Source organism: Pongo pygmaeus, chromosome 1, assembly GCF_028885625.2.
Source record: "Pongo pygmaeus isolate AG05252 chromosome 1, NHGRI_mPonPyg2-v2.0_pri, whole genome shotgun sequence".
NCBI classification, from domain to species: Eukaryota; Metazoa; Chordata; class Mammalia; order Primates; family Hominidae; genus Pongo; species Pongo pygmaeus.
Window position 1 is genome coordinate 164,645,384 of NC_072373.2, and position 20,693 is coordinate 164,666,076.

A 20,693-nucleotide genomic window follows, 5' to 3' on the forward strand; every position below is an offset into this window, starting at 1 on the left:
CATTGTTGAAGACAGTATGGCAATGCCTCAAAGACCTAGAACTAGAAATACCATTAGACCCAGCAATTCCATTACTGGGTATATACCCAAAGGAATATAAATCATTCTATTTTAAAGACAGATGCACACGTATGTTCATTGCAACACTGTTCACAAAAGCAAAGACATGGAATCAACATAAAAGTCCATCAATGATAGACTGTATAAAGAAGATGTGGTACATATAAACCATGGAATACTATGCAGCCATAAAAAAAGAATGAAGTCCGGTCCTTTGCAGAGACATGGATAGAGCTGGAGGCCATTATCCTTAGCAAACTAACACAGGGACAGAAAATCAAACACCACATGTTCTCACTTATAAGTAGGAGCTAAATTATGAGAACACGTGGACACATAGATAGGAACAACACACACTGGGGACTACTGGAGGGCAGACGGTGGGAGGAGAAAGAGGATCAGGAAAAAATAACTAATGGATAGTATGTATATTAGTCCATTCTCACACTGCTGTAAAGAAATGCCTGAGACTGGGACATTTATAAAAGAGGTTTAATTGACTCACAGTTCCACATAGGTTGGGAGGCCTCAGGAAACTTACAATGGAAGATGAAGAGGAAGCAAGCTTGGAACGTCTCACGTGGTGGCAGGAGAGAAAAGAGTGAGGAGTGAAGGGGAAAGATCTCCTTATAAAACTATCAAATCTCAGGAGAACTCATTCACTATCACAGGAACAGCATGAAGGAAACCACCCCCATGATCCAATCACCTCCCACCAGGTCTCTCTCTGGACATGTGGGGATTATGGTGATTACAATTCAAGATGAGATTTGGGACAGAAGGCCTAACCATATCACTAGGCCTAATACCTGGCTGGTGAAATAATCTGTACAACAAGCCACCATCACACACATTTACTTATGTAACAAACCTGCACATCCTGCACATGCACCCCTGAACTTAAAATAAAAGTTAAAAGAAAAAGAAAAAAAATAATCAAAATGAAGTATTGAGACAAAAAACTGTAGGAAAAAGAGACACATGGACCTAGGCCAAAATACCTACCATGTATGAAACTGATAGTTCCAGAAGGAGAGGATAAATAAAATGAGATAAAATTGATGAAGAAATAATGGCTGAGAATTTTCCAAATCTAATGAAAATTCTCAATCCACAGATAGAAGAATCTCAATGAATATGAATCATGATAAGTAAAAAGAAAACCACACCTAGGCGTATAATAGTCAAACTGCTGAAAAGCATAGATAAGGAGAAAAGTCTTAAATGTCAACAAAAATACACAATAAAAGACATATTACCTTAAGAGAAACAATTAAAACAATGGCTAACTTTTCAACAGTAATAATAGAAGCCAGAAGGCAATAAAATGGCAACTTACAATGAAGAAAAATAACTGTCAACTTCAAATTCTATAGTCAGCAAATACATCTGTAAGAAAACGAAGGTGAAATTATGATCCCAAAGTCTGATAGAATTTGTCACTGTTGATTTACAGTACAAGAAATACTGAAAGAAGTTCTTTAGGATGAAGAAATATTATCCAAGCAGGAAAAACAGAGATGCAAGAAGAAACAAACAGCACTGCAAACATCAAATTTGAAAGACTGTTGATTATATAAAGCTACAATAAAATAATGCTTCTGATGTTTATAAAATATACAGAAATAAGATATATGACAAAAGTAGCCAAAAATGGCAGGAGAGGAATTAATTAAATGTTACTCAAAATTATTACATATTAGAGAAATGCAAGTTAAAAGCACAAGTAAGCATTATGCAACCATCAGAATGGCTAAAATTTTAAAGGTTGACAATATCAATGTTGATCATGATATGATATATGGAGCAACTGGAACTGTCCTATGTTGCTGATGGCAGCGTAAATTCATTCAACCATTACTTGGACATATCTGTTAAAGCAAAACAAAATCCTAACCTATGACCTAGCAATATTACTCCTACGTATATATTCAGGAGGAAATGTGTAAAAATTCATTAAACTATATACCGAAGGCTTGTGCATTTTACAGTACATATCTCAAGAAAAACTTAAGAACACAAATGTAAAATGAATGATAAGAAATCAAAAATTCTAATAGAAAAATAGGTAAAAGAAAATAACATGGACTATAAAAAGTAGAGGAAAACAGATGCTTATAAACATACGAAAATATGCTCTATTTCATTCATCAAGTTAAAATTAAAATACCAAAATGATACTGAAGCCAATTTGAGTTCGTTTACCACATTTGCAACCAAGATTCCTGACAAGTAGTTTTACAAAAGCATGACAAGACATAATTACGTATGAGAATGATCACTTCAGTATTGCTCATAATAGTAAAAAAGATTGGAGAGTTTCTAAATATTCCCTAATTGTGAACTGTTAAATTATTGTATTTTGACAAAATGGAATACTATGCAACTATTAAAATTAATGAAGTAGATATGTTTGAAATTATATAGAAATATCACTAAGATACAGGAAAAGGGTAATTTCATAATATTAAGCAGAATAATATCCTAACTGTGTATATGCTTTTAAAATGGTAAAATAATAACAGGGTTATTTTAGGGAATAGGAACTGAAGATTGGGAGTGGAAAGAGACCATCACTTTTTATTTTATATTTCTCAGTACTATTTGAAAGCTTTTCTGTGTGCATTTGTTTTAATTACACTTTAAGATTAAAAAGCAAGAAAAAGAGATATATATCTGAATACAAGCTCAAGTAGTGACAAAACTCAAATTGCTAGAAAGCCTAAGTGATGAAACATATGTTCATAAATCACTATAAATCAAGATTTCTTAGAGAACTAAAGACTCAAACTATAAGACCTAAAGACTCAAACTAAAGAGCTCTTAAAGATTGAAATGAGTATCTTTCTTGATGATTAAAATGAGTAATCTTTCATCACAAGTGGCTATAATGCCAGCAAGAATCTGGTGTGGGATGATCTATTGAGACATTACCAAAGAGAGTAACAGTAAAGGGAGATCCTGGGAACTAAAATATTTTCAAACCCCTTACAAATGCTAAGCATATGTCTTTCGGAATTTTGAAGACACAACGACAGGCTAACAATGGATAAACATTTTGTATTAACTATTTGTATAAACCACAAGGATTACTTCTTTATATTTTCAAACGTTAGCTGAAATAATATCATTATTTTATTTACCTTACAACAGATATAATCCTAAAGTAACTTAAACTCATAATAATTCTTTTTGGACTTTTATTTCTCAAAATTAACACTGCTTATAATTCATAATGATAAAAAGATGAATATACAGTCATAAAGCACACTGCTTTCTCTGTGACTTTGGGAACATAAAGGAGAAGTAGACTAATTAAATTTCATAGAACAGTTAGTGATGCATATCTTGGCACTTACATTTATAACATTTATTAAAATACCAATTGTGACTAAAGAGAAAGTGATAACCACATGCCAAACACTTAATGACAGGTTTTAAAAGTACAATATCTACAATATAGATATCTCACTACAAAATTAAATATCTTCTAATTCATTCTAGGTTCCAGGTTTTTTTAGTAAACATGTCAGAAAACCTCATAAAATTGAATTTAATGCCATACATCTTAAGCATAATTAATTTTGAAAAATAGACATTTTCAGCAGCTTTCCAAAATAAATGCTGATAAACTTTATAGAAAAATAATTCATTCACTATAAAACCTCATGAAGGGCCAGGTGCGGCAGCTCACACCTGTAATCCCAGAACTTTGGGAGGCCAATGAGGGTGGATCACTTGAGGTCAGGAGTTCAAGACCAGCCTGGCCAATATGCCAAAACCCCATCTCTACTAAAAACCCAAAATAAATAAATAAATAAATAAAAGCTGGGCATGGTGGTGCGCCCATAATCCCAGGTACTGGGGAGGCTGAGGCAGGAGAATCGCTTGAACCTGGGAAGCAGGGGTTGCAGTGAGCCGAGATCACATCACTGCACTCCAGCTGGGCAACAGAGCAAGACTCCGTAAAAAAAAAAAAAAAAACCCATGGAAATCATCTCCTAATGTTTATACAAATAATATGTAACAATAATATCCCAGTTCTCCTACAGGCTGAATATGTAACAATATCCCAGTTCTCATACAGGCTGATCATGTTTTAAGTTGTTCTCCTAACATTGTGATTAGATGCAGGTGTGCTTTACTGTTTTAAACTGGTTAAGAAAGAGTAAAATTACCTACTTATCTAGCTTCCTTTTATAAATACTTCTTCACATTTCTTGGTAACTATGTTTAAATTTTTTCTTGAATGCTGCTTCTTTCAGTCGTAGTAGACAATTATAGTAGAGTGGACAATTATAATTTTGTGACTTAAAATTTAAGAATGGGCTTTCTCAATAATAAATAGCTGAGAAAGGTTTGTTAAGGTAACTATCAAGATGACCCTCGAAAGATGAAAAGTGAAAGCAATTTCTTTTAAGGTCACAGAAAATAATTTAGAAAGATATCTTTTTTCATCCACATCTAAGTGAGATGGAACTTTGTGGTTGCAGTATGTCTTAGTCCATCAGCATATTGTCCAACTCTGCCTGTGAGCCCTGTATGCATAATTCTCAACTCTTACAGCCTAAAGTTTATTTTCTTTCAGCTTTGGAGGAGGTAATATAAATATTCCTGAAGTAATGTGACCATATATATGATATTATGGAAGACAGAATAAGTTTTATTGGGGAATAATGAGAAGTAGAAGAATGACATGCCTAAGGTTATAAAACCTCATTCTAAATCCAGAATCTCACACTGGTATTGGAATTTCATCCAAGTCCTTTTACCATTTGGTAACTAGGTTTAAAAGGAAAAAAAAAACTGCTCCTATTTTTCTTGTCAACTTGTAGCTCATCTCTAAATGGACACAGAGATCCAACAGAAGGTGCCTATTCATAGTGACATGTACTTCAACTTTTTCATTGTTCTTGGGGGTTTAAGTTAGAAAACCTGTAATCCTGCAAACCCTGACATATGATTTCTCTTCAAACAATCTATTTAAACTTGAAGCCACAGCACAAATTATTAATTTCTGAGTTGCTTTCAATGAAGGTCAGATTTAGAAAGACTGATTAGTAGCTTGTGTTTCAGTTTAAGGCCTTAAAATGAAATATTAAAAATTCCAGATTTATAAGTTTAAAAGACCATAGACCCTATTTCAGCTCCTCCTTCCTTTAAATTTTTTTATAGAAGCTGTGAGAAGAAATGGGAAGTTCCTGACCATTCTGAGGCATAAAACATTCTAAATTTTCTCGAAATTGTGAGAAAATCCAGTATTTCATGGCAGGTAGTTTTCACAAGGTCCCAATAAAACGTAATGATACATAGTGAAATAAACTTTCAAAAGTGGAAATCAGAATTCAAGCCCATTGACAATAAATATGATCTAAGTCTATACATAGCAATAGGCCAAACTATACTTGTTCGGCACTTTCCATGAAAAAGTGCCTTGGAATTTCAGTATTTCTGAAGTGCGTTTTTGTTCATTTGTCCACTTATCTGGGGAACTGAGGCTGAACCAAGATGGTATCAATGATCTCAGGTTAATGTGCTGTCACTAAATTTCTTTAACACAGACCTACAGCACTACAGTGGTCCTGGGACTGTTGAATTCACTCAAATAAGATACATACATCCTTGGGCTGATGAAAACATCTATCAGTTTCTCTTTCCTGTTATTCTAGGTCCCAGATCACAGGAGAATACCGTGTCTCTGTGGACATGCTCAGAGGTCAATCTTCAATTACAGAGTGGGGCAAAATTTATTTTTCTATCTCTTCTCTACTGTACCTTCAATTAAATACCTAGAATCTATAAGCATGTATTTAAAATGCAATTTTAACAAAATTTTTATACATGTAATAATTTATCTGTTTCTGTGTCTCTAAAGCCACGTAAAATTATCCATGAAAAAAACCCTTCTCTGTTTATCTTTGCGTAGAACTAGGGCTTTCGTACCACATCAAGTAACAAGTTGCTATCAGCCCTCTACCTATGTCTTGTAAGGGGGTCATCAGTTGAGTATGTGAGATCCTGAGACATCTTAAAAATACTTATAACATGGAATAGCTTTATTGATTCCCGAGTGGAAATTGATTATAAAGTGTGAAAAATATCTATCAAGTGGGGTCTGGAATCTTTGTCATTGTTTAGAACCGCTCACTTCATAGCCACAACTGGAATAGAGATGGAATGTAGAGATTTATTTAGGGTAACAGTAAAATCGGGAGTCTCTTGTCTCCGTCTAAATATGAAATTCTGATAATTTTTAAAAACCCATAGGCATATTTTTGAACACTAAAGTACTTATTTTGATGATACTGATATTCTTGAAGGTCTTCTTGCCATTGAACATCTAAATGTGCAGGTTTCTTAATTTAGTTTGTTGCCCATTATGCTGTCTTTGAATTTTTTTACCATACCAAAAGTTGAATAAATAATAAACTTAGGTATTAATCTTAAGTTTTTAAAGGCAAACATGAGATCTGTGCAATTCTCACTTAATTTCTCATCCAGCATTATACTTCTACTTAATACATTTTATAATCTTTATTTTTTCTGTCACACTCAGCCAATTTTTGTGTTTTTTGTAGAGACGAGGCCTCACTATATTGCCCAGGCTAGTTTCAAGACTTCTGAGCTCAAGCGATCCACCCGCCTCAGCCTCCCAAAGTGCTGAGATTACAGGCATGCACCACCGTGTCCGGCCTCTACTTAATAAATTTTGATTATAAGTCAGTTGTTTTAAATTGATGGCTATGTAGGGTATAGGTTAAAAACATAATCATTAGCATTAAAAAATCTGGATTTAAATCTGAATTCTGATTCCATTACCCACTGACTGTAACCTTGGGCGAATTATTTACTGTCTTCATCTTTAAGGAGTATCATAGTAACAGATGTCTCATACAATTATTGCAATAATTAACTGGGTTAAGGTATGTAAAGTACTACACAGTGGTTTGTTTATGTAGACAGAATGCTCAGTGATGGGAAAAAATAGCATATGTCCAGGTGGGGATGGGGGAAGACAATTATTCCAGAGAGATATACAGTGACATTTGGCAATCTAACTTTGTCAGAAAGTGACCACTTCAACATCTTTCAGAGAGAATTAAAACTGACATTATGTTTTCAAAAGTGCTTGTGTTGTCATCAAAATACTGATTGTGGGCATCACCATTCTTGCAGGTTATTTCATTCTATGGTACATATCTTAGACTTGGTACATAACAATTGGCTCATTAGTCTTCACAAGTATAACCCCTTAGGCCAGGGCTGAATTCTGTTTATCTTAAACATTTAGGGAAGTCCTACTTGAAATCCTACAGTCTGATAGCACAAAATATAAATACATAACATACTCTCAAAACACACAAGGACACGTGTTAAGAATGTGTGTGTGTGTGTGTGTTGGTACAAAACAAAAACTTGAGGTAAAACAACATGCCCTCTGAAAAAACAATTACATCTCACAAAAGATGGTATCTGTTGGGCTTATTTCTAGCTGGAAACAAGGGACCTTCCCACTAGAGCTTGGGAATAAAATAGAAGAGCGTGTCTACATTGGTAGGCTTATGAAGGCTTTCTCAAATTTTTTGTCTATGTTACTAAGAGAGGACAAACAGACAACATTCATTTGGAACAATTATTTTCAAATTTGACTCTGGTTTCTTTTCGTTCTCCCATCCACAACTATAAAGTAATCTATTACACTTTACATTACCCATTATAACACAAATCTGAAGGTTTCTTCAGTGAAATTACACAGTTAGGTCACACATCTTGTTTTCCATGATCTTATGAGTCTGAGTAGAACAAGTTTGGAATTGAGGCATGTAAGATGCAAAAGTCTTCTTACTAGAAGTTCCTAAGTTGAAATTATTTTCTACAAAGTGTGAGCAACTGTCCTGGAGAACTCTGATGTCCGTGAATAAACAGGGGGCTGGGAATGGGCACAATACCCTTGACTTGTCAGTCAAAAGCACACCACTCTCTCTCTTTTTGATTGAGGTGACCCCTACATAATAGACAGACTTTTCATCATTATTTTCTTCAGGGAAATTTCCCTCCAATTTCAAAAGTTCATCCAATCCTTCTGAGAATGTGAGGTGTGGTGAAATTATGTTGGGACGCTGATCTGATAATATAAAAAATGCCTGGGCCTCTATCTCCCATGAGCTATTAGAGAAAGAATCCTTCAATGGAGAATTTTTGCTAGAGAAGCACTTGGTGACTGAACTATTTATAAGCCCTTGTTCTTCACCAGTTTCACTTGGTTTAGAGTTGCTGATCAGCGTGGCATATTTAACAAAGGGTTGTCTCTGGCTTTCGTCCTCATAGGTTACCTCGGTACCCTCAGCCTCAGAGAAGTTAACACTGTTGAACTGGTCACTAATACAAACAGAACCCTTTTCAAGATCTGTTGTTGAAAGTAGAGAGACCACAGTTGTTGGCACCATCTCATCTTTATTTTTCCATGATGTATCAACACTGATATCTTCTGAAATTGTTTCAGGCTCCAAAAGAAGAGGACCACATGTCACTGATGCTGTATGCTTGATAAAAAGATGCTCAAACGTTTCTGGCTAAAAGAAAAGACACATTTTAAGGCTCAATTATGTTAAAAAATTTTGCTTCATTATGTCATACTGGCAGAAATGGAAGTGTGTTAATAATAAAGAACATAAGTCAACCACAAATTAACTAGTTTTTGACTAAGATACATATATCAAAAAGCGTAAGGAAGAGCCCGTTTAAGATAGCATTTGAAAGTGGGACAAGACAGACTTAGACTTCAGTTCTTCCAATTCTACAACCATGAACAAGTACACTAACCTCTCTGCCTTTCAATTTCATCATCTCTAAAAATGTGCTTCATGGTATTGTGGCTAGAAATAAATTAGTGTCTGCAAGTGCTTAGCTCTCAGGAAAGATTGGTTACTGTCATTGGAAAATGCTATCTTCTGAAGATATTTTCTTCCTAATATTTTGCAGCAAATTACATTCCCACAAACTAAAAATTTTAGCCCAAAATAGAAAAAAGTGGATTGAAATAAAATGAAATGACCAAAATAACTTGTCTAAAAACAGTTAAAATAAGTATGTTGTGAAATAAGATACGGTATGAAAGTAAAATAATTGTGTTGACTATTAAAAACTTATCTGCTGTATACTGAGAATCTGCTTGAGACTATCTGAAAATAAAAGCTAATAATATCGTATGTTGAGAACAATGATGATGAAAGAGATGATCACAAACCGGTAAATTACTATTCCTTATAAATAACTTCACATAAAAATATTTACTATGGAAATGTGAAATGAAGACAAATACACAAGACAAATGTACATCATATTTTTTATAGAAGTGATCATATCACAAAGAAAAATCCTGCTAAGCAACTACAAATCAAGAGTCTGTGGGCAAAAAGCTCAATTCATACAATGTAAACACATTGAAAAAACAAATGCAAAATAAAAAAAGCTGTTGATACATCACCTTGAAAAATTAACACAACTAAATTAAGGGCTATAGAAAATGTGTTCAGCTTATATATCATACATGTCATTTAACTTGAATTTTACAATTTTTAAACTAATAGAATTCAGATTTATTGCTTGAAATAATGGTATACCCAGCTGTTCTTCATAATGGCAAGCATATTCCATATACAATACAATTTATTTAGCATAGTTTTATACTCTTAAGTAAAATATGTTAGTGATTAAAAGCATAAAGGAATAAATATACCAAGCGCAAAATATAATAATGGAATAGACTTATGTAGGCATTAAAATACTGCATAATGACAAATACTGAATTAATACAACTTTCCTATTATTCACAATCATAATATATGAAGAGAAAACTGTTCCTATGCCTGGTTTTTTTTCTGAAAGAAATCTATAGTTTTATACATTTCTTCAAATATTTGCTTGCTCATTTTCTTTTTTCTTAAGGCTTCTACTATATATGCACTGAACTGTCTTAAAATTTAAATGAATCTACATATTAAGATTGTCAAAAGAATTAGATGTTATCAATATGAAAACAAGGAATACATATTAAAAAAACCATAACCATAGTCAAGATTACATATGTCCTTCAAATGATGTGTTTGATATATTTCATGCTAAAATGTCATAATCAGTAACTGTTGAAATCAAATACTGTAAATGCCTTCAAATGCATTCAGACAGAATATTTCACTCATAATTGATAAGAAATATCATACTCATATACTATTGAAATACGTTTTGTCAGTGAGTTATAAAACTTCATTAAAAGTATATCCATTTAAAAAAATTTCACTATATGCATCTTTTTTAAGATTTTAGAATAATCTGGGCACATATTAAATATGTGTTCAGTGGGCAGTAATTAAAGAATATCCTTTCATAATTTCGCACTTAGATTTTACATTTCAATGACATCTATTAGAAGTCAAGAAGGGAAGAAAGACATATTCTTCCTGTTTTTGTAGAGTTCTTTTCTACTTTCAAATAAAACTACGAGCAAAATCTAAATATAAGGGATCCATATATACATATATATACGTATATATAATAAATTTGAATATTGAGTTCATTAAACATAGTCTTTGGTTTGGTTTGAATGTGAGCAACACAGCATAATTCGTGTGCTGAATTCATAAAACTAGCAAGCAGTCTGTTTGAAAGTAGAAAAGTTCTGTCCTCACCATGAACTATTCATAAAAGCTCCAAAGAGTCTCCCTTTCTTGCATCACTGCCCATTTCCCTGCCTACCAGAGGTCTTGGATGGTTCAGTGGAAGTATATTAGATTTAGGTCATAATTAACAAGAAAGCTGGATTAGAAGTCGATGTTCCCTTCTGATCCGGTCAATCTGACCTGGGTATGTAGGGTCATCCTGATATGAACCGTAACTCCCACTGTCCTGTGGCCAGCACAAACACAACTTCGGGCTTTCTTTTAACTGAAATGGAAGTTATCACTTAAGCCATTTTCAAGGATATTGAAAACTGAAATTCCCAGATTGAACAAAGTTAGATACAAAAACGCCAGGAGATATTCAAAAGAACACCCGAATAGGCTGATTTTTAGGCTGACGTGTCTATAAAGGAATCTAAAATGGAAAAGTTTGGACATAAAAATACAAACTAAATATTTTCACTGATTCCATACTTACAATCATTGTATTTTTAAAGCTATTTGTCAGATGTTGCAGTTTTAGAGTTCACCTAATTACAGCATTGTCTACTACATATTTGATGACATTTAATAGATATGTAATGACAGCAACAGCCATAATTTTCTTAATGTTTAATGACCAGGAATATGACAAATCAAAAGCCAGAAATCATGAATACTACTTTTAAACTTTAGATGATTTGAAAATTAATCATACATCCAAACTGAACTGGACTCAAATCTATATTTTGAACCCAAATTTACACATCTATTTTAAGTTCTAAATCAACATAATCCACCATATGTTAACTCTCAGAAGTTCAACTGAATTTTTTTTAGATTTGCTCCCCTTCTTCAAAATGTAAAAATCTTCTAATACTCTATAGACTGTTGGGAAGTTGGCACATTGGGTTCATCTGTAGTGATCATGATTAGACTTCAAAGAATGTCCGTTCTCTGTTTAGATAAAATAAAACAAAATAAGAAAGCAAAATAAAAAATCACTCACAAAGAAAAAGATAAAAGATTTCAAAAAACATTGATAAGCATGGGTTCTGGACTATACATTTTTGTGTTAGGTTACAATAATGCATCCTTTTGGGAATGGGCAAAATTTTGAACTAAGGTGGCTTCTCCCGTTTTCTTAATGAATGTTTTAATATCACACTCTAAGGACAGCTTTAATTACCCCAGGAAGGGAAAAACTATAGGGAAATAACAGAATAGGTAAAAGGAGAGAAGAACAACAAGCTGCAAAAATTAAAAGAGGGAGAACCAACAGCAATATAGGATAGTTTGGAAGAAGAAAGAATAAAAGAGGAGAGCAGTGAAAAGAAAAATAAAACAAAAATAAATAAAGAGAAAGAAGTGCTAAAAATGGTAAAGAATAGAATCACAGAACCATTCATTATCATGGGTTTTTAAAATCTAGAAATAAGATCTGAGAAATCATATGGTCCAAGTGTCTCCCTTTTTTCTGACAAAGCAATTGAGGCTGCCAAGATTATTTGCTAAAGGTTACATGGCTAATTAGAGTAGAGGGAGGACCCTGACTTAGTTCTTTTTTTCTAGTCCAACAATCTTTCTATAACACAATGGAAGATGAAAGGTTGTCCCAAACACAAATAGGCAGAACATGTTCTTTGTTTCCCTTTTACTACTCGCTGTGATAAAGTTCAGCTGATTAATTTATACTCTCTCCTGTTTCCTCATAACCTGAGGGCTATAAGGAACAAGAAAATAAACAAAACTGAGGTTACCTTTTTAGGGGAGTGAAATACACACTTCTAGGCCCAGTAATGTGCATTTCCGGGCATAGGGGAGATGGCTACTTCTAAACAGAACTTCTAACTCGAAAATGCACCAGCTCTTCCACACATTTGGAAGGCCATCTAGCAATTTTAGGGATGCTTCTGATTCAGATCTGTGAGGATGGTGTTCTGGGAGGCCACGGGTTGTTGAGCTGCTTTATTTGGAGGCCTAGGGCTGACTGGGGAATCTAAGACAGTTTCTAGATCCCAAGGAAAAATCTATTTGTTTCTAGCTTTAGCCCCCCTAAAGGAAGTTGTTAAATGGAGTAAACTCTTGTGAAAGCTGACATAAATGTAGACACAGGAGCATGGCTGGATAAAAACAAACAAACAAAAAACAGAGAATGAGAAAAATATTGTAAAATAATTAAAGAATAAAAAGAAGTGGAACGAATTGAAAATGAATTAAAGAGGCTTAAAATATCTTTAAGGGAAAAACCCAGGTGATTTGGATTTAGAAGAAATTTAACAAATTAGGCAGAAATGCTAAGGTAAAAAGGTGCAAAACAAACTAAGAAAGGTAATAGTTCTTTTACACTCTAAAATTTGAATTGGAAGAAAAGCAAGGCTAATAAGTTATCATAATACATTTTCTTACAATAAAAATTCAATCTATGTTTAAGATTCTGATTTTTTAAGGTATAAACAGAAATGGTATTCTGATTCGAGATGGCTGACTGAACAGGTTTCTCTCTTGTCTCTATAGAGATTCTGTTGGAATGGCAGTATGTAAATGAGTCAAATACAAACCCACCACAAAGAAGATGATCTGAGAGGGCTAATGAGAAATGAGTAATTTTCATTCATTGCTAAAAGACAGAAAACAATTGAGAGAGTATAGATCAAAGAAGGTCAGTAAAGAAAGCTGAAGACCGGAATATATCCAGCTGCAGCTGAGGAGAAAGAAAATTGGCCCTGCCGTATACAGCGGAGACAGTGCGTGAAGAAATGGCACGTAAAAACACACGAAGACAAGAGAACTGTGGCTGGAAACTGGGGCCTAATGGAAGTTCTGTATATGGAATGGGGCTCTTCTACTCCTCTGCTGAACATGGAAGAGCCTTCGTGTAAGCACTACCCTTCACAACCAGACTGAGGATTTGTTCTCAAAAGCAACTAAGGAACTGTCTGGGGAGGAAGACAGCAGCCATGGAATATTGCTAGCTGAGAGCACATCTTTCCTCATCTGGCCAGAACCCTGCCTACTCACCCAGGGCAACAATGCCTATATACACTGGGCTCCCAGTCAGCCTGTCTACTGTTTCATTCCTAAACATGAAAGGAAAAAAAAGGATTACCAGATATTAGGAGGAAAGACTGAGATAATAAAAGAAAGGCCAAGATAAACAACAGGAGCACATGACCTAGAAGGAACACAGAGAATTCAGGGAATAGAAGAAAAAAGAATTTTTAAAATAAAAGTACAAAAATCCTCGAATTGGTATTTCTAGCAAGATTTAAGAAAATATGCATAAAGCCAGAACAGAATACTCTGAGAAAGAATACTTGGAAATTTACAAAAATAATAGTATATAAAAATCCAACAGAAACACTGGAAGAAGAGGGTATGGCAAGGTCTCAGAATGTAACACACACACAAAAAAAAACAAAGAAACAGAAAATATGAGATAAAAGGTAAGAAATGTGGAAGATCTATGCAGAGGGTCCATCATCCAACATACAGATTCTAGAAAGAGAAACAAAGAAACAAGAGGAGAGGAAATTATCAAAGAAATAATATAATTTCTTAGAATTGACAGGAGACATGGAATTGAAAGTCTCTTCAAAAAATAACCACATTAAATAAAAAAAGAACCACTCCAGATTCATCACTGAAAATTCAAAACAACAAAAATGAGGAGAATATTTTTTTAAAAAGGAAATTATCAGTAAACAGTGAGGAGTAAAAATCACAATAGTATCTGACTGCTCAGAAGCAATACTGGATACTATATGTTAAGGCAGGAATTGTTTCAATGTTCTCTTGGAATGGCTTTTTCTAAGAATTGATACTCCACCAAACTATCAATCAAGGAGGGCAGAATAAAAGGAAGTTCAGGCATGGAGAGATGGAGACTTATCGCATACTTCTTAGGAGGTTATTTAAGGGTGTAGTTAAGAAAGATGAAGGAAAGGAATCCAGGAAACAACCAGAAACCAGTTAAGGGAAAGTTTAGAGTGATGGCTTATAGTAATTTTAGAGAAAGCCTAGTCCTGATTGAAGTAGGAGGATAGAGGAGTTCCTGGAGAGTGCACTAGAACAACGCCTCCAGTAAAGATGGGATAGTGGATAAAAAGGTAACATAACAGCATAGATTATATAATGGGAAGGGAGGGAAGGGGAGGGGAAGGAGAAAGAAAGACAGCATGAAAAGAAAGAAAGAGGGAGAGGGATGAATGGATGAAAGAATGGAGGGAGGAAGAGGAAGGAAGGGACAATTAGAAACTTAAGGAAAAGAAAAAAGATAAAAACTAAAAATGAAGCTAACTAAAATTCAGCACAATTTTGATCAACAGGTGGAATATAACTAATATATTTTTTTAAAAATTCCCCTTCGACATCGGAACCACTGAGAAGTGTAATCACATATTATTAAACACTTGGTTCAGTAAGTCACAATATTTACATAATCATAACAATGTAAATTCAGTTTATTAGTTTTTCTATTTTAAAAAATAAACCACAGACAAATTACAGCACAGAACATCATATCAACCCTGACTTAAGGAAAAACATAAAGTTAGATTTAGAGATTGGAAAGTAGAGGGAGAAATGGAGGGAAGCATAAGAGTGCTAATGTTTTTATTTTTCCAAAAAAAAAAAAAAGTAGGGGAGCTCCAAGAAATAGTCTTCTGTTTAAAAGAACAAGAAATGGAAGTTTAAGTAGATTTTTCTGAGGTTGGAGAAATGATTGCTTAAGGAATTGAAAAAAGTGACAAGACAATATGGGTAGAAGCACAAGGAGGGAAGAATGTGTGGGAGTAAATCCTCGTTGTAGCCAGAAATCAATAGATACCGTCTACATTTCATAGTGGCGTAAGCATATGGTTTTTAGAAACAAAAAGGTGACATACTAGAAAAACCAAAAGTCAGACAGTTAACTAAAGAGGCATTTGGAAAGCAAGACTAAGGGTAGGGAGGGGTGGAAAAGGGGACCGTCCTTTTCAAGAAGTGATCTTCCAAACTCAAATATTTAATTGTAACATTTCATTATTAAATCATTCACATATATTTTTCAAAAAATTTTAAATATTGAGAAATATCATATACACGAGAGAACAGAGACATATACAGCCGTGCTTTCTGCAGCACTTTTTGTAATAAATATAAAAAAGTGTTCAAACACCTTAAATATCCACCAGTAGAGGAATAAATGAATTGTGCTATGTTTGTATAATGGAATACTACAGACCAGTCCAAATGTGTGGACTAAATTAACTACATCAACTTGGAGAGAGCTCAAAACACAATGTTCAGAGATATTTTTGGAATAATATGAAAGGTACATTAACATTTTCAGTACTTCAAAGGATTACTGTTCATTGGTCATGGATACACACATGTGAAAGTAGGAAAGTATAAATGCACAAACTAGACAAACACAGGCTACATTCTTGAAATCATGGGTTCCTCCAGGAAGAGAAGGAGGGACCGGAAATAGTGGAACAAGCAGGACAAACTTTACCTGTAGTTTTTATTTATTTTAAAAATGAAGAAAATGCAGAAAGTTTTAAAATATTGTGTTAATATAGAGCTGTTTTCATATTGTCCTATATTTTCATCTTTATATTATCTGGAAAAACTAATTTTAAAAGAGAAAAGGAAGTGGAACATACAAAAGAAAAAAGATCTGGCAGGAAATTATATTGGCAAAATTATTTTTAATCACATATGGTATTATCCTATTGTTAGCAATGTCTAGCATATAGTGGTTTTAAATAAATGTTTTCTTTTTATTTTTCTTTTAGAAATACATTCAAAATATTGGATTTTTAAAAACACATTTGATTAACATATTTATGGGTTCAGGATTTAGATTTAATACAAACCAAGGGGAAGCAGAATGACAGCTTCAAAAGTGGAATGGATTAATTTTAGGGAAGATTTTGAAAATCATGTTAGATGTCTAGAAATTACAGGTTAAGAGCACTTTCATAACAATCAATATTCAAAATATCTGAATTTGGAGAACAAATTAAAGGAAACACTTGCTATAGAAATTATTACTTCCTTTAAAAAAAGACTATATTTGTATTTGAATTATTTTTAAAAACAATAGGCTCCTCTGGTCTGCTTTCTTTGCAATGTAGTGTGAGTTTTTTGTTTGCTTATTTATTCATCATTTGGGTTACTTTCACATTTTGGCTATTATGAATAATACTGCTATGAGTATTCTTATAAAACTTCCCATGTGGATTTGCTATTTCATTTCTATTGAGTACATACCTAGGAATGGAATTACTGGGTCATATAATAATTCTATGTTTAACCTTTTGAAGAATTGTCGACTATTTACCGAAAGAGTTGCTATTCCATTCCCACTGTCAGTATATGATAATTCTAATTTCTCTGCATTCTCACCAACACTTACTATCTGTCTCTTATTATAGCCATCCTACTGGGCATCTTGTGGTTTTTATTTGTGTTTCCCTATTATCTAATGACACTGAGCATATTTTCATTTGTGCTTCTTGGCTATTTGTATATCTTCTTTGGAGAAATGCCTATTCACATCATTTGCCCATTTTTATGGTGTTAAAATATACATAACAATATTTACCATTTGAAATATTTTTAAGTGTATAATTTAGTGGCATTAAGCATATTAAGAAATACATTGTTAATATGGAACTGATGGCACGGGTATCAATTTGAGTCAGATAGATCTGGATTTGAACCACAGATGTTACATGGACAGGCTGGGTGATCAAGACAATCTACTGAACCACTCTGGGCCTCAGTTTTATCATCAGAAAATATAAGGCTATTAGCCCTATGAAATAATTACATAAATAACATGAATACGAAACATGGGGTGGATGGTAAATTTGCCTTTACCTGTTTAGTAATATAAAGTGAATTACACTATATTATTTTTCCTTTAAAAAGCATATTTTAGGCAGGGTGTGGTGGCTCACACCTGTAAGTCCAGCATTTTGGGAGGCCGAGGTGGGTGGATCACTTGAGCCTGGGAGTTCGAGACCAGCCTGGGCAACATGACAAAACCCTGTATCTACAAAAAAATACAAAAATTAGCCGGGCATGGTGGCACGCGCCTGTGGTCCCAGCTACTAAAGGGGATGAGGTGGGAGGATCAACTGAGCCCAAGGACGTCGAGGCTGCAGTGAGCTGAGATCGCACCGCTGCGCTCCAGCCTGGGTGACAGAGCGAGACCCTGTCTCAAAAAGAAAAGGGTACATTTTAATTATTTAGGAGATTAAAACAACAGGCTAAAGAGAAAAAAGTTAATGAATTTTAGAATATTTTTATCATTAATAAAATCTTTGAAGTTATATTCTCCTTCACTCTTTAAATGTTCTATTATATTCCAAAACCTGATTTATTCCTAATAGTGTTATTTATGCACCTGGTCAGCCCTAGTAATAAACTAAGCATCTTGTGGGTTAGCTGTGCTTAAAAAATAATTTGTAAGATTAGAAAGTCAAATATTTCCAGAGATTTTTTAAAAATCAGTCCTACAAATAAGAACATTCACACCCACTGTAATTTAAAAATTCTTCACATTTCTTTAATTTACCAGAACTTGAAAAAATGTGGCAATATTTCAATCTACTTGTATATAAGGTCTGTTAGATGACCTGTGGCAGCACTGTGCACACCTCAGGGAGAGCAGGTGCGGCAGCGGGGTAGGATGTAGTCTACAAGCATTTCCTAAGTCAACCAACCTCCACCTAGTAGTTCGTTTGTGCCGGGCATTTTCTGGAAAAGGGAAAAATAATTTGGTGCAGGTTTAAACTGCATTTTGCTGATGTGGGCCTGATCATTTCATGGCCCTCCTGAACACTGAGAAACCACTTCATGGTGGTCCATAGGTGAGATTTCAGAGCTTAAATGCTGAAGACAGAGTGTTTCAGCCTCTTTTTCAGTGGCATTAAAAAGTAAGATGATCATTCCCTGAATTAATATATACCTATATACTGAAACTTTAGCAATTTTATTTAGATAAGTATATAGGTTTTTTGACATAAAACCCTCATATTTAAGAAAAAGTCTTATAGTCTTCCTATTTCCAGTTTGTGAATATGCTAGGTACTGCCTTCCACATGACTTAGTGTTTGCAGGTACTTAGCTGGACACCACATCTCTGCCTCAAAACCTAGTTAATGATTGTTCATCTACCAGATCTTGGCCCAAATGTAATTTGCTTAACTTTATCCACTCACCCCCATGGATACACTAAGCCAGGTTCCCACATTATAAGCGCTCAGCACAATGGGACCCCTTCTTTCACAACATGTAGTTTACAACACATAACTATCTAAAAAAAAAAAAAAAAAAAAAAAAAAAAGGTTGTGATTGGATCATTATGTGTTATCTACATGTAACAAAATTTCTCATGTGCCCCATAAATTTGTACAAAAAATAGTAATGCTATTTCCATGATAAATGTATTAATGATTATCTTCCCCACTAAACTGTATACTCAGGAGCATATAGTGTTTTTCTTATCCTTGTAATGCCAGGTCATACTATAGTGACTGGTATAAGATAAGTATTCAATCATATTGAATATATGGATGAAATGAATAGAAAAGAACTATTTTAGAGAGGCAAAAGGAGACAAGCTCTTCCTATTCTACTTTCAACCCAGCCACTCTTCTCTGACCTCACTGTCTTATTTCTCATATGGTAAGAAAAATATGTTCTCCCAGACCCTAGCAACAGCCAAGCCTTACATATAAATACCATGTGCTTGTTGAACAAATGAATGAACGACACATATATATATATAACTGAAATATCATCACAACTACACAAAATGTCACTGTATAAATTCATAGTAAAAGATAAATGAGAGAAAAAATATTTACTTGAAAAACTCGGCAACACTGTTTTAATGAAAGGAGACTCTGGCTTAGTGAGCAAAAGCACAGGTGAGGAGTATATAGGAGTGTGGCTGATTAGACTCAGGCAAAGCAAAGTTTCTATAAAAAGAATTGTTCATATATAAAACAACACTACTGCTGCTTCTGAAGACAGGGCATTCTTTCTCCTGCTGAAAAATTACAATTCAATCTTTTTCTTTGTTCATTATGTCTACAATATTAGTTGTTTACTTATTGATAAGCTGTAGAACAGTGTTTTTCTAACTGCAAATCATAGGCCATTCGAATGTTGTGAAATCAATTTAGTGTCTTGCAACCAGCATTTTTAACAAATAAAACAGAATTTTAAAACATTCTATTTCAAGCAAGAAGTAAAGCTGCTTTGCGTATCTTTCATTTCGGTCTTGCATATCTATATCTATGGTGTACTAGGTTGGAAGGTAAAATGTATTTATACATGAAAAACACCAAAACTGCAATTACTTTTGCACCAACCTAAGTTTTTTGCACTGTGGGTCATGGCGAAGAAGAAAGAAAGGAAAAGAAGCCAGTGCTATAGAGAACAGCTGCTATTAGAACAGGCTCCAAAGCCAGACAAACTGGTAAGCTAATCTTGCCTCTAAAACAAGTTACCGAACCACTATGAGCTTCAGCTTCTCTTTTGCAAAATAGAGAGAATAACACTTGTCCCATAGAGTAACTGAAAGAATAATAATAGTAATATAAAATACATAAATATGTAAAATAATAACTAATATTTGTTGAGACCTTACTATGTCACAAGTACCGTCTTCTTTAGTCTCCCAAACAACCTAATAAGGTAAGCAGCCTATTTCACAGAAGAGGAAATTGAAACATTGAGAATGTAAGTAAAAATCTTAATAAATGTAAGAATATGTATCTCAGTGCTTTGCACATAAAGTACAGCAGGAGGAGTACCACAAATATTTGTGATGGATAAAATACAGTCTTTGAATTCAGAGCATCAGAGCACTATCCACAATAAATAAAACAATACAATGATCTAGGAACTTAAAGGGGGTAGAAATTCCTTTGAATTACACTGGTTAAAGGAAGGCTTGAGGAAAGAAGGGCC

At 33.9% G+C, this 20,693-nt stretch overlaps 1 protein-coding gene across 5 annotated transcripts in view; it reads right to left on the reverse strand.

Annotated features, from left to right (window-relative positions):
* Window positions 1–6,738: 6,738 nt before the first annotated feature.
* The window catches only part of LEPR (leptin receptor), a 119,813-nt gene continuing 105,858 nt past the window's right edge, over window positions 6,739–20,693 (reverse strand). For 3 of the 5 annotated variants that reach the window (XM_063654557.1, XM_054485570.2, XM_063654543.1), the window contains one exon: window positions 9,393–11,675. In XM_063654557.1, the coding sequence (XP_063510627.1) occupies window positions 11,658–11,675 (18 nt within the window). In that variant the 3' untranslated portion in view covers window positions 9,393–11,657. Of the gene's footprint in view, window positions 8,634–9,392; window positions 11,676–20,693 lie in introns of those variants that run through there. The other 2 variants (XM_063654540.1, XM_054485565.2) reach the window with 1 other exon arrangement.